This window comes from Aspergillus fischeri, genomic scaffold (assembly GCF_000149645.3).
Source record: "Aspergillus fischeri NRRL 181 1099437636244 genomic scaffold, whole genome shotgun sequence".
NCBI classification, from domain to species: domain Eukaryota; kingdom Fungi; phylum Ascomycota; class Eurotiomycetes; order Eurotiales; family Aspergillaceae; genus Aspergillus; species Aspergillus fischeri.
The window spans coordinates 118,043-130,920 of NW_001509774.1; the positions used below are offsets into that span (position 1 = coordinate 118,043).

Consider the following 12,878-nt stretch of genomic DNA (forward strand, 5'->3'; position numbering starts at 1 on the left):
GCAAGTTCCGGGTTATGGAGATACATGCCATTAGGTAAAGAATGGCCGCTACGGTCTGATAGTTTTGCTTGAGGATGATCCACTCTGTAGCTGCTATCAGTATACAATTTCCCCCCCCCCCCCCTGAATTGCAGTCTAGGCATACAGGAGGGAAACCGAGATGGGGGTTATAAAAGGCTCGATAGAACTCCATCAAAGTCGCAGATCTTTCCTTACCTCAACCACCAAGCCTTCTTTGCTTACCATGAGCAGCAATTTCCTTACCGTCCGGCAGCCCACCAGCAAGGTCGCCTTTGTAGCTGGCGCCAACGGTATCAGCGGCGGTGCGATAATTGAGCATCTGATCAAGTTGCCTTGCAGTGAATGGTAAGTAGTATTCTGACCTGTTCCTCTAAAACTAGTGTTTCTCATGGCGTTGATGAAGGTCCGAGATAATCGTCACCTCACGGAAACTCCTCAAGTCAAACCACTCTGATTCTAGGGTTCGGTTTATTGCATTGGACTTCCTGGAGCCAGTAAAGGATATTGTTGAGAAGATGAGGGAACATTGCACAGATGTGACACATGCCTTTTTCACTTCCTACATTCACGACAATGACTTCTCAAAGCTCCATGAGAAGAACTGCCCCTTGTTTCGAAACTTCCTCGAGTCCATTGATCTGGCCTGCCTGAAATTGAAGCGCGTGGTTCTGCAAACAGGAGGGAAGGCAAGTTCGTTTTGGATGACCTGTTTTCTCTACTTGTACCTGACTTTCAGCAGCATTATGGGTTCCAGTTCCGGGACATCACGACCCCGCTAATGGAACAATTGCCTCGCTATGAAGGTCCTCACAATATATTCTACTACGAGCAAGAGGATGATCTGTTCGCCATCCAAAAACGCCATCAAACATGGCAATACAATATCATTCGTCCATGGGCTATCATCGGTTACAGCTGTCAGTGTGAGTTGCGTAGCCAGAGCGCCATCTATGCTTAAACCACGACACATTGAACCCGACTCACGTTTTGCAGACCTTGGAATCAACGAAACACTCACAATCGCCCAATACTTCCTTATCTGTCGCGAACTTGGTGAAACTCCAAAGTGGCCTGGCGATCTAAGCAGCTTCCATCGAGTCGAGAACCAGTCCTACGCGCCCAGTATAGCCGATCTGACTCTCTGGGCAGCCACGCAAGACCATTGCAAAAATGAAACCTTCAACCACGTCAACGGCGATGTGATAGTCTGGAAATATCTCTGGCACCTACTAGCAGAATACTTCAAGGTGCCGATGGACCAGTTTGAACCCCCGAATGAAAGCACCGTCCCCATGGACATGTCCGAGTGGGCAAAGGACAAGCAACCGGTTTGGGAGACAATCGTGGCCAAATATGGCGGCGACCCAAAGGCGTTTCAGCCAGACGCATTTGCGCTGATGAATTGGTATATCACACCCACGGAGCAGAAGGCGCCTTTTATTGCCAGTATTTCCAAGGCTCGTGCATTTGGATGGAGTCGGTACGATGATACATATCGGGCTTGGTTGAACAGTTTCCGGTCGTATGAGAATGCTGGTGTGTTACCTGTTCCATGAGCTGTTGGCTCCCTTTGAACATACATGTTGAATATCCTGCTATGCAAGGGTTAGGAGAAAAGTTGAGCATACATCAGATAGTAGAGTACAAGAATTCAATGCATGTGTTTGTCATTCTTGCTTTTATAGTGTACGTTATAACTATAGTCTAGAAGTATCAACGAGTTTGCTGTTGTAGATAATTCTGTTGTAGTGATAGATTTTTGACATTATCTCGTAGGTGCCAGTATCACTTTCCAACGGCTGGGACAACATTCAAGCAGCGCTTTACACTAGATTACACTGTAGGTACAATATACAGCTGGCCCCAAGGTACACATGAGCCGTGAGTGCTAGCCTCATAGAATCGATCAAACAGCTACAGACTAAGAATCACTTTCTGAAAAAAATTCTGTTTCGTTGTAGATACACATTTAGAGCACTGCTAAACAAGAACCATGTGCGAGGAGTTTACTTGCCCGGGAAATGCGACTCAAAATCTGCCTCGGAGGGGGCTGCTTGGACAAGAATTGCATACTGGAACGACACCCTATGGAAATAAGAGTTCTCTATCTTCCTAAAGCCGCAGTCTCCGAAATGTACGTTCTATAACTAGGGTAGTACCTATGCATTTTGGGATACTCAGCTTCACTCCCATGCCCTACACCCTTTAGAGCAATGGGGCAGTCCTTGGCAACTCGGAGCAGCCTGGGCAGGGCCCTAGCGAAGCGGATGCGGACACAACATGCGCCAACTCTCGGACACAGGCGAAGCCGCAGGCGATCTATGCATTATGGATGGATGCGAAGTCCCACCGTGGCCTGCGGACAAGGGTCCATTAAAAACAACCAAAGTGGATATGTGGTATGTCTCTGGCAGGGTTTTCATTTTGCTAAGAACGCGTCGATTCCCACATCTGGACCTGGAACTCTACTTGAGGTATGTACTGTTGTACATGGAATACCGCTACAACAAATTCACATGAATTTCCGACGATGTTTGGAAGCACAGGCCGCTTTCTTTTCCTTTGTTTTGACTGCTGGAAGTGGGGCACTGGGGTCATCGACAGTGTGAAAATCGCATGGGAGGAGCTGGTTTCGGACAGTAGCCTCTTACCACTTGGAGGCATAGTTGGTCCATGAGGTATATCACCATGAGGATTCTAGGTATTGACTTCTGGGAGCTTTAAAAAGTCGCACTGCTGATGTGTGTCACGAATCGAGGCCTGATGTAGATAATAGGGCTTCATATACATAGTTTGTTCCGTACGGAGATAGACTTGTGGGAGATCAGCGCGATTCTTTTACCCACACATCCTCAACTTTTCAAGAAGTATATAACAATAATCAATCTTCCACTGAATCACAACGCACGAAGAATCAATAGCGACATAAGTCTAGTAGATCCCATTTTATCGACTCCTTTTGTGTCACACATGGGGTTGTTTATTGAATGAGGTGTGCAGACTACCCGGTAACAGAAGCAGGCATGGTAATAGTTACCTGGAGTTATAGCTGGGTGGTACGAAAAGAGAACCACTCTTATAGTACGATTAACTGTGGCCTCCATCCTGCTCAGATATAGATTGCTTCCTCCATGGCACTTTCCTCTCCACCCCCTCCATCGTCTAATATCTAGTGCTCCAAGAGCTAACAACACCAAGAGCACCGGGCAACCCGAAGGCAGATTGAGGGGAGAAATGAACTAGGGGAGAAGTTTCCATGCCTAGTCAGGATAAGTATTCAATCTCTTCATCACACCTTCTACAGCTTCAAAGTTTCTACCAGAGTCAACCCAGACCGCACCAACGATAGCTTCAATATTAGTGACAAGGCAGTGGGACGATGGAGGGCCGCTAAGGGGGGGGTTACGAATCCGGTACAAAACATTCGTCGATGCGCTTTTGCTTTGCCTGGCGTGCCATTTCCTTATTACATGCGAAGTGCTGGAGCTGGGAGGTCCCATCCTCTGGCTTTTATTAGTGATACCTCTCGTAGTTGTGGAACATGCCGTACCGCGACTCCCCTCGCTCCTATGCCACTGATCGATGAGCACTAATACAACGGCTTTATCTCCGAGCAAACCCAGCCGCTGGTTTCGAACTCGGTGCATAACTCCTCGACGATGTGACAGTCATTGAAGGAATATCCAATCACACCTTCGACGAATCCCTAGCATTCTCCATAACAGCATAGCGAGCAAAGTCGCTGCATGCTGGGCTGAAACTGAATGTCATAATCTCTAGCTATGTGTAAGGTAAGGACTGCATCACAATGATGACGCAATCAGTATCTAAGGTATTCTGGGACCGGTGGCAAATTGTTGCTATTTTAAAAGCGCATAATGTCTTTGCCAACAAATGACATGCTTCACACATTGCTTTATATACTGTGCGGCTGGCAATCTCGACCGGGAGACATAAAGGGCTATCACTAGGATGCAACTTCATTCAATGGGAGACTACAAATTGAAGAGATGCAAAACCCTTTGGAGACTGAAACCCAATCGCCCTTAAATAACCGGATCTTCCTTATAAAATACCAATAAAAGGACATGTAAGAAACACAATGCTAGAGTAATCTTACAATGTCAGACACATAATGTTGTAGTGCTAGCTCTCCATCCTAAGCTTTATCCTAATCATCACCACGCTTGATCACTTTTATGGGCTTAATATTATCTTCTTCTTTGTCACTGTGAAATTCCCATCGTCGTTTTCTGGAAACGCAATTGGAACGAGGCTCCAAGAGAGAATGCACATCAAAGAAGTGGCGTCGCAGGCCCATTATACCCTCATACTCCTTATTTTAACAGCATGGGTGGGGACACTTAACCCTTTCCTCTGATTCGCACAACTTCATGTGCTCATTAATGTGGTTCAGTAGGGTTGCCTTCGTCAGGCACTGCTTATACCTTTCACTAGGTCTCTTCTTTCATCCCTAAGACAAAAAGGACAAAAACTCGTCGATTGTGTTGCGTTGACCTGGAGTTAGGTGAAGCACACCCTGGTTCCAATGAGCCATCTCTAGGATGCCCTGTGTACTCGCCATGCTAGTGCTGGAGATGGGCTGCTAGGAACTAATGTTGACCAATTGCTCGAGAATATGGTCCCATTGCTGCAGCATGCGCTGAACTTCGCCCGGGTCAGGATGGCTGAATCAAAGTGAGCGCGGACCTCAATCGGCCCATCCTCCACCAGCTGAACCTCGATGGTGAGAGGATACCCTGCAATTACCTCAGATCGGATCAGACTCTTCTCCTCAAACAGTTCGTCTGTGAAGCTGAAACGTGGGGGCTGGATAACCAACAGCGTCTGAAACTCACAGGCAGAGGCAGCTGATGAGGATAGTGACGGGATTCTTTGCAGCCCATGCGTATCATACTCCATCACTCGGGCAAGGTGCGATTGTATACAAGTCAGAAAGGAACTAGCCCCATGCTGCCCGTCAATCTGCACACGCAGTGGCACCGTGCTCAGAGTCGGCCCCACGATTTTGTCGATAGTCTCTAATGGAGCATAGCGACCACTCAGCGTCACTCCGAAAACAACGTCACTCGACTCCAGGTATCGAGAAAGAAGAAGACCCCATGCTGCCTGCATGAGAACGGAGGGTAAAAAGGCTACTTGAGGCGGTCGCTGAAAACTGGAATGGTGCATAATCGTCTGGCCCGTGATAGCTTGCTGCCCCTCGCGCCGGGTGTGAGCGAATGTCGTGGGTGTGAATCCTTCCAGATGTTCTCGCCAGAACAAATCACCGAGTAGATAGTCCCGTGTTGTCGGTAGAGATATGTAGTCACGGAAAGAAGACGAGACAGTCTGTCTTTGTTCGCGTACACGCGTCGGACATCCTCAAGCATGAGCTGCAGCGAATGGCCATCGTAAAGTACATGGTGGATGATCCAAACAAAGTACGTCGATACACTGCGATGCGAATCTGTAACGAGCGCGAAGCGGGTAAGCTCAGTACCAAGAGTAAATTGTACGGACGCAGCTCTCTCAAGGTACAAAGCGAGGTCGGACTCAGTATCCCACCGCGGTTGATGGTTAATGACCGCCTGCATCAACGACTGGGAGGAGGAGAAAATCCGAGACCGCAGGATAGGAGTCTCGCTAATGACGATCTCTATGTTTCCTGAAATCGATGAATGTCTAGTTGCTGAGGGAGACGGTAGACATAGCACGCTTGGTAGGACCCTGGTTGGCAAGCGGCGGTTGCCATCAACGACTTTTGCATTGGTATGCAGGCATAGATATCCTGTATTAGATCCTCACTCATACCACACTGATGAGCAGCTTCTGCTATCAAGCTCACTCTGTCGGCAGCCGAGACGTGTGCGAAAGGCCAGTGGCACCGAGGACGACTTCCAAGAGACTTTCGTTCTGATGAGCATCTGGGATATGGTCGGATTCTGGATGACATCCGTGAGGCTCATCTCCATTCCATCATCTCTCAAGCGCCTGGCCAATTTAATGGCGGCAAGGGAGTCTCCAAAAAGGAAAAAATTGTCGTCCAGACCTATGCTACCGGGAGATACAGACAATACGTCCGCCCAAGCCGACAGCATAATCAGTTCAGTCCGAGAACGCTGTCGCTCCTCCTTCACAATCTTTTGGCATACGGACCGTAGGAAATCAAGAACCAGAGAACGAAGGGTCACCCGGTCCAGTTTTCCAGAGCTAGACAGTGGGAGCCTCGAGACTGGAATGAAATAGGAAGGGATCATATATCTCGGTAGAAGAGTGGTGATTCGCGAGCTGATCTCATCAGTTTCTGCGCGGTACAACTCCCGGGACAGGACCTGAAGATCCCCTGTGTCCGACGTGTCAGGGAACGCTAATAAAGCAACAAGAACCTGGTGGTTAGCCTTGGAAGGATGGTGTACAACATCAACGGCGGCCCTTGCGGAGGAGTAGGACGAGTGAATCGCCTCCTCAACCTCACCCAGCTCGAGTCTCTGTCCGTTAACTTTGACCTGGCGGTCCTTCCGACCAAGATATTCCAGAGTGCCATCGTCGCAATATCGGACCAGGTCTCCAGTCCTGTACAGCCTACCGTGGTACCCTGACCAGCCAAAGAAATGCAACCAAGGCGGAGGTTGGATAAAGGTTTTTTCTGTCTTTTCTGGATCGTGGAGATATCCCCGAGCCAAAATGGGGCCGCATAGAAGCAGCTCCCCTGGTGCTCAATTGTACGTCTGGGTGGCACACCTGCTGTTCTCTGTTGAAAACAAATATATACATTCTCCTTTAGTATTCATGTCCCACCGTTTCTTCAAGTGTTTTGATTATCATCTTTCTTCCTCGGCAGCCTCTCTGCCATATGCGTGAAGCGACGACTGTACTCCGAGACTATGCCGGATGGCACATATCTTCGGAGTTGTTTGGTAAGCACAAAGGTATTTGGGAGAGTCACCAACAGTCAGCACAACACCCGAATTACAAATTGCCTGATGGACCCAACAAATATGGATGCTTTGAATGAGCGGCTCATACTTGTATAGCTTGCGCTCTATGACAGTCGCTTCGCAAATATTAAAGATATGGTAGCATTGCAAGAACATTCTAAGCATGGGGAGAAGAGAAAGAAATTATGTACGCAGAGAGTACGGCAGGTGGTCTGTCAAGGCAGAAAGTTCGGTGTTGTCGCACTAGTTCGTTCTGGACTTAAGCTCCACTTTACGTTGGGATGTAAATGTTATTACGTGAGTGCCAACTAGGGCACATGGTGTGGCAGAAAGCATAGGGCAACATCTACAGTGTTTCCAGGGACGACAGAGAGGAGCGGCTCTTGATTGTGTGGCAGAAAAGGAATTAAATAGTTATACCAAGTCAAATAATAATATGTACAGACATTTACTCAAGACGGAGGTATTTCTTCCACCATTGCTCCTGTGCGATGAGGCTGCGTCGCCAGGCCTCGCCCTTCCAATAGATATGCCCTTCTCCTGAAAAAAAGATACTCTCGGATGTCCGTCCTTGCCGCTGCAGGGCATCATGGATGAACCACAAGAGTCTTGGAGTCGCCCAGACTAAACCAGCGTCAGCATTTCCGTGTTCTACCAGGAACAAAACCATGTCTGGAAAATGGCACAGTCAAGATAGGGCCATACTTGGTCGTATTGATGATCATCTGAAACTCATCGCATAGACGGAAACCGGCTTTCTGTCCTCCTTTGATGCCAAAAGAGAAGACAGCGCCGTATCCATGTCGCAGATACTTGCTGGCATTGCGATGGCATGGATGGTCCGGGTCACCCAGATAGCGCACCCACGCCACCTGCGGCTGCTGTGCAAGCCACGCGGCCAAGACTTCCGTGTTGGCTGTGTGACGATCACATCGAACGGCGAGCGACTCGGGGCCGATGAGCGGCTGCTGTGCAGCCTGGGGGCTCATAGTGCTGCCGATATCTCGGAGCACCTCCAACTGACATCGTATGGCAAAGGCCCGTCGCCCGAAAGTCTTCCACAGACTGACCTCACCACTGCCCTCTTGGGCCCCATCTGAATGGAACTGAGTAAACTTATCTGCATGTTGGCCCCAGTCGAAAGTCCCTCCGTCCATAATAACACCACCGAGAGTGGTTCCATGTCCGCCGATCCATTTCCTTGCGGAATAAACGACGATATCCGCTCCGTGCTCGATCGGACGGCAGTAATACCCGGCGCAGCCAAAGGTGTTGTCGCACTGTCGCAGGAGATTAATATATACCTGTTAAGAGCAACAGGGACACTTACAATTAAAGGTACCCCATGGGAGTGAGTAATATCAGCTAGAGCTTCAAAGTCCGGCACTGTGTATTTAGGATTGCTGATACTCTCAACAAAGATGAACTTTGTCTTGCCTTCAAGCAATGCTCGGAAATCTTCCGGCTCATTGGACGCGACAAAGCGACACTCAATGCCCAGCTGTGGCGCCAGAACCTTGAATTGATGGTAAGTTCCTCCGTGCACAGTAGAGGAGGCAACAATGTTGTCTCCCACGCCCGCCAGCGCCATCAGGGTCATGGACACGGCCGCCGTACCGGATGCAGTGGCACAAGCAGCTACCCCTCCTCAAGGGCGGCCATTCGATTCTCTGAAGACACTGACGGTGGGCATACAATTGAAGTTAACGCGCTCATGAATTTTAGAGTCCGAGAACCAAATTTAGGGTCATACGTTGGTGATGCGGCTGTAAATATTGCCGAACTTGGTGAGGTTCAACAAGCGGACTCCATGCAGGCAATTGTTGAATGCAAAGGCCTGCCTAAATTAGAGATTAGGGACCCTGCAATGCATCTGAAAGGGAGAGCATACTGCGGAGGTGTGGACGGGAACTGCACAGCTGTTCAAGCTGTCAGGGAATTTCCTGTAGCAAAAATGAGACTTGGACTGCTAACTAGGATAAAAAAGACCCTGACCCAGCGTGAGGTTGCAACGTTTCAAACCACTGGAACGCTGCTGTTTGAGAATCTTTCTTCATGCTGGAATGTGCGGAGTTGTTCCCTTGCTCGATATTTGTGCTGTACAAGATGGTGGTCAAGCATATTTTCGAGGCCACTGGGTGGAGTGTATATAAGCATTGCTCATTTTGAGCTCAATGGATGAGATGATGCCTGTGCATGTCCGAATTTGTCACATATCATGTGACTGATGATTATGATTGGCTTAGTTTTGACTCCGATACTCCGGTCAACCCCGAGACAAGTCCAGATTACCGGAGCACTGACCAGAAAAACAGTCAGCACCAATTCTCTTTCCACAACAACAACATCTTCTTCAATCCTGAACTGATAGCAGATACATACTACGTACCATGACATTGGACGTCCGTCAGTTCCTCCAGGCCCTTTCACAGGGATTGGGATGGAGCTATTTCCTGCTCTGGTCGGTATCTTTCTACCCACAGCTCATCCACAACCAACGCCGACGCGCAACAAGCGGCTTCTCCCTAGATTTCGCTCTGCTGAATGTGCTCGGCCTATCCGCTTACACGGTCTTCAATGGCGGCCTATTATTCTCCCCAGTGATTCGCGCCCAATACGCGCAGCGGCACCCCCAGAGCCCTGAGCCACCCGTGCATCTTAACGATTTCTTTTATGCCTTACATGGGACCATCATCTGCTTGCTTATCTACAGCCAGTTCCAGTGGCCTGTTCTATGGAAGTTTGAATCACAAAAACAAACACAGCGGAAGCCAAGCAGATTGACGGTGGTCCTGCTCTCAGGATGTTTTGGTCTGGTCGCAGTCGAAGTCATGGGGCTGCTGTGTTTCCCACAACTTCATTCACAACAGTGGCTTGATGTGGTGCGTTTGATTATACTCGGAAGAAGGAAAAAAGTTGGACTTGTTTCTGATATCCTTTCACCACTAGTTATACACGATTGGAAACATTAAAGTGTTCCTCACCGCAATCAAATACACCCCGCAGGCATGGATGAACTACTGCCACCAGTCGACAAAAGGCTTCTGTATGATTGCTATCCTGATGGATTTCACAGGGGGCATGCTCTCTCTGATGCAATTAATTATCGACACTTCCTTACAGGCAGATTGGTCGGGCGCACAGGGAAATGCTACCAAGCTTGTGCTTGGGAATCTCACCATCTTTTTTGACATCATTCTCATGGTCCAGCATTACTGTCTGTATTCGCGTAAGTCAAGGAGCGCCACGGTGCAGCCGTCTGAGCACGATCCGCTTTTGAGAACAGAGAACGATATCTAGATATTTACATGATACCCATGTCTATTTTTTAATGCTATTACCTCCGCTGGCGTAAACCAACATCTAAAAGTTCCTGAATGCGACCCGAACAGCGCAGGCCGTCACAAACATCATTGCAGCTGTCACGGACCAGAGCACCACAAGTAAAGGATCCTTAGCTAGAGGCGACAAAGCCATTCCCAACAGATACCCGACGCCGGCGGTACTGATGTAGCATGCCTGCAGGGCTGACTTCATACTCTTTGGGGTATGTGAATATGTGTACTCTGATCCAGTCAGCCAGCAAAACACTTTGGCCAGGGTAATGATTATAAATGTTGGCAGCTGAAGCAGGACATGCACATGGTTGGGGGTGCGGCCCCCAGAAGACGCAGGGCATGACAGTGGGTGGGAGTAACATGGCCCAGAGTGATAGATGGTTGCCTGCATGACTGCGGAGTATGCCATGGCCACTGACATAATGAAGAATCCCAGACTGATACGGTTGACAGGGGTAAAGGAGATCTTGCATCATTGGAGGAAAGGGTATAGCTGTTTCTGGACAAGCACACCAATGATCATGTAGGCGACTGGATTCGATGACTTGATCAGGTCATTAGGAATCCCATGGGTTTCCATCTGTCCGGCTTGTGAGATTGAGACTTGAGCACCCTGTCCCATGCATACCCAGAAAATGGGCCATCCAATGCTGCTGCCGCGTTAGAAGCTACATTGAATAACAGGAATCACTAATGGGAGGGGGGGAGGGGAAGTACCATTTTGAATGCAGATAGAGCACCCCGAAGCTCAGAAATGAATTCCTTATCCCATGGTACCACTTGCTGGTGGTTCTCTAACTGGTACTCTGGCTGTGCAGTGTCTAGGCTGAAACCACCCTGAGCAGCATACCATAGGCAGCGAGCGGCATGGGGAAGGACAGACCCTTGTGGAACAGGATGGACTGTTAAATCCCTCAGGATTAGCAATCATTGATAATAACAGAGGATACGACGATGTCTTTGTATCATACCAAACTTTGGTTTCGCCAGATGGACAACCACGACCGCAAGTATCACAGCACACAGATCCAGCAGATATGCAGACCAGAAGCTAATATACCTCTCCATCAATGTAGTAGCAATGCTTCCCAGTGAACCAACATTCACCATCCTAGAACAATGATCCGTGTCAGTCAGTAAAGAGAGTCATCTGCCTTTTTAAGGTACTGTCGGCTCTTCATACCAATAGTACACATTGTAAATATACTGGATAGTCACTTCGCGACTTTCTACCACTTGCTTGCCATTCTTCGTAATCCTTATCCGCATGGTTTGCTCTGTATATTGGTCCGCTAAGCAGGCAGTGAGTAGGGTCCTCTTTAAACTAGGAGAACACAAGGCTGGGGCATCCTACCGATAAAAGGCTGCACTGAAGCTTGAACACCCCCAAGTCCCACTGCAATTAGAACACTTCCTAAAATGAACCCTCCAAGAGCAACACCACTCCTCATCTCCGAGGGAAATGAGGTGCCAAACAGAATTGCAGATCCTAGAGCGTAGATTCTGCAAGCTAAGTGATTAGAACACATCCAAAGAAAGTATGCTAGAACTGAACCCTTTAGTACCCGGTGAAGATCTGTAAAGCCTTATATCTCCCTAGGCATCCATCAACCAGGACTGATGCTGGCAATGGCAACAGATTCACTGCAACAGTAAAAGCCAAATTGACTGTGGTAGCACGAGACTTTCCTAATCCCATTGCGCCCGGTATGAGATCGTCTGGACTGTTCTGGAGATAGTTCTCTATAGAATCCAAGTACCAGAGTCAGATCTTTGCGCGACTTTAAAATTAAAACAGCTTCTTGCCACTTACGGAAGAGAGTCTGTGTGCCATAGTACGCAAACCGCTCCGCCATTCCAATTGTTGCGGCAAGCCAAACCTGTGCTGGCAGTTTGGCTGCAACATGTTCCAGTTCCTGGATCTCATCTTCAGTTGCTACTTTGCTGTCTGATGCTGTTGACAATTGAGCAATGTGTGGTGCTCGTCCTCGTTCAGCTTTATTCTCCTCTGCTGAAGTGTCCATCATCACAGATCCGGGTTCGTAGTATGAGGGACCAGATTGTCAAGAAGAACGATGTCTATCATTTTTTTGGAAGTTTTCCTCTTGCTGCTACGTCCATTTAAACGAGTTCTGTCAGGCCTAAAAAAAAAGACCGGAATTCAACGGCGTTAAAACGGAGTTCGGGATAGCGGTCGCTGGTCGGTGGCCAGGCAATGCTACATAAGCGAGCTTGGGATTTGTCCAAATTCCCGGAATACAGGAGAGAATTAGCCCACATGGAAAGGAGATGCCTTCCATAGATTTCGTCATTCTTGATCGCGAGAGAAATGGTACAGCCTCTTAAGCCCACATGGATATACCCGCTTTGCGGACTAACATATTAATCTAGTCCAAGTCCGCCTTCAAGGTACAGTCTTACAGACAAAATGTGACCCAACAGCATCGTACAGCGTCATAGATGAGATCTGCAAAGAACCAATGGAGAACTCGACGCATGTCCTATCGAATCAGCCGAAGCAGCTGATGCATCCTTTTTGATCAACTGGACCCTGCCAGTACCGAAGGTCGAACATATT

General features: G+C 48.5%; 5 protein-coding genes across 5 annotated transcripts; 2 read left to right on the forward strand and 3 right to left on the reverse strand.

Moving 5' to 3' along the window:
- Nucleotides 1–244: 244 nt before the first annotated feature.
- Nucleotides 245–1,577, forward strand: NFIA_043870 (SDR family oxidoreductase; the record flags this gene model as incomplete). The annotated part of the gene is made up of 4 exons (XM_001267464.1): nt 245–366; nt 425–707; nt 761–944; nt 1,015–1,577. The coding sequence occupies 4 exons, from the start codon at nt 245–247 to the stop codon at nt 1,575–1,577; spliced, it is 1,152 nt and encodes a 383-aa protein (XP_001267465.1).
- Nucleotides 1,578–4,581: 3,004 nt separating this feature from the next.
- NFIA_043880 (putative nonribosomal peptide synthase) lies at nt 4,582–6,720 on the reverse strand (the record flags this gene model as incomplete). Its single annotated transcript, XM_001267465.1, is given in 4 exon segments — nt 4,582–5,115; nt 5,202–5,689; nt 5,870–6,597; nt 6,611–6,720. The coding sequence occupies 4 exon segments, from the start codon at nt 6,718–6,720 to the stop codon at nt 4,582–4,584; spliced, it is 1,860 nt and encodes a 619-aa protein (XP_001267466.1).
- Nucleotides 6,721–7,414: 694 nt separating this feature from the next.
- NFIA_043890 (putative homocysteine synthase) lies at nt 7,415–9,119 on the reverse strand (the record flags this gene model as incomplete). The annotated part of the gene is made up of 8 exons (XM_001267466.1): nt 7,415–7,516; nt 7,562–7,586; nt 7,668–8,242; nt 8,293–8,609; nt 8,643–8,673; nt 8,716–8,745; nt 8,854–8,931; nt 8,988–9,119. 8 exons carry the CDS (start codon nt 9,117–9,119, stop codon nt 7,415–7,417), a joined length of 1,290 nt encoding a protein of 429 aa, XP_001267467.1.
- Nucleotides 9,120–9,352: 233 nt separating this feature from the next.
- Nucleotides 9,353–10,262, forward strand: NFIA_043900 (putative L-cystine transporter; the record flags this gene model as incomplete). The annotated part of the gene is made up of 2 exons (XM_001267467.1): nt 9,353–9,844; nt 9,912–10,262. 2 exons carry the CDS (start codon nt 9,353–9,355, stop codon nt 10,260–10,262), a joined length of 843 nt encoding a protein of 280 aa, XP_001267468.1.
- Nucleotides 10,263–10,325: 63 nt separating this feature from the next.
- NFIA_043910 (putative PTR family peptide transporter) lies at nt 10,326–12,324 on the reverse strand (the record flags this gene model as incomplete). The annotated part of the gene is made up of 8 exons (XM_001267468.1): nt 10,326–10,714; nt 10,814–10,953; nt 10,992–11,202; nt 11,272–11,411; nt 11,484–11,592; nt 11,655–11,803; nt 11,866–12,043; nt 12,114–12,324. The coding sequence occupies 8 exons, from the start codon at nt 12,322–12,324 to the stop codon at nt 10,326–10,328; spliced, it is 1,527 nt and encodes a 508-aa protein (XP_001267469.1).
- Nucleotides 12,325–12,878: the final 554 nt, after the last annotated feature.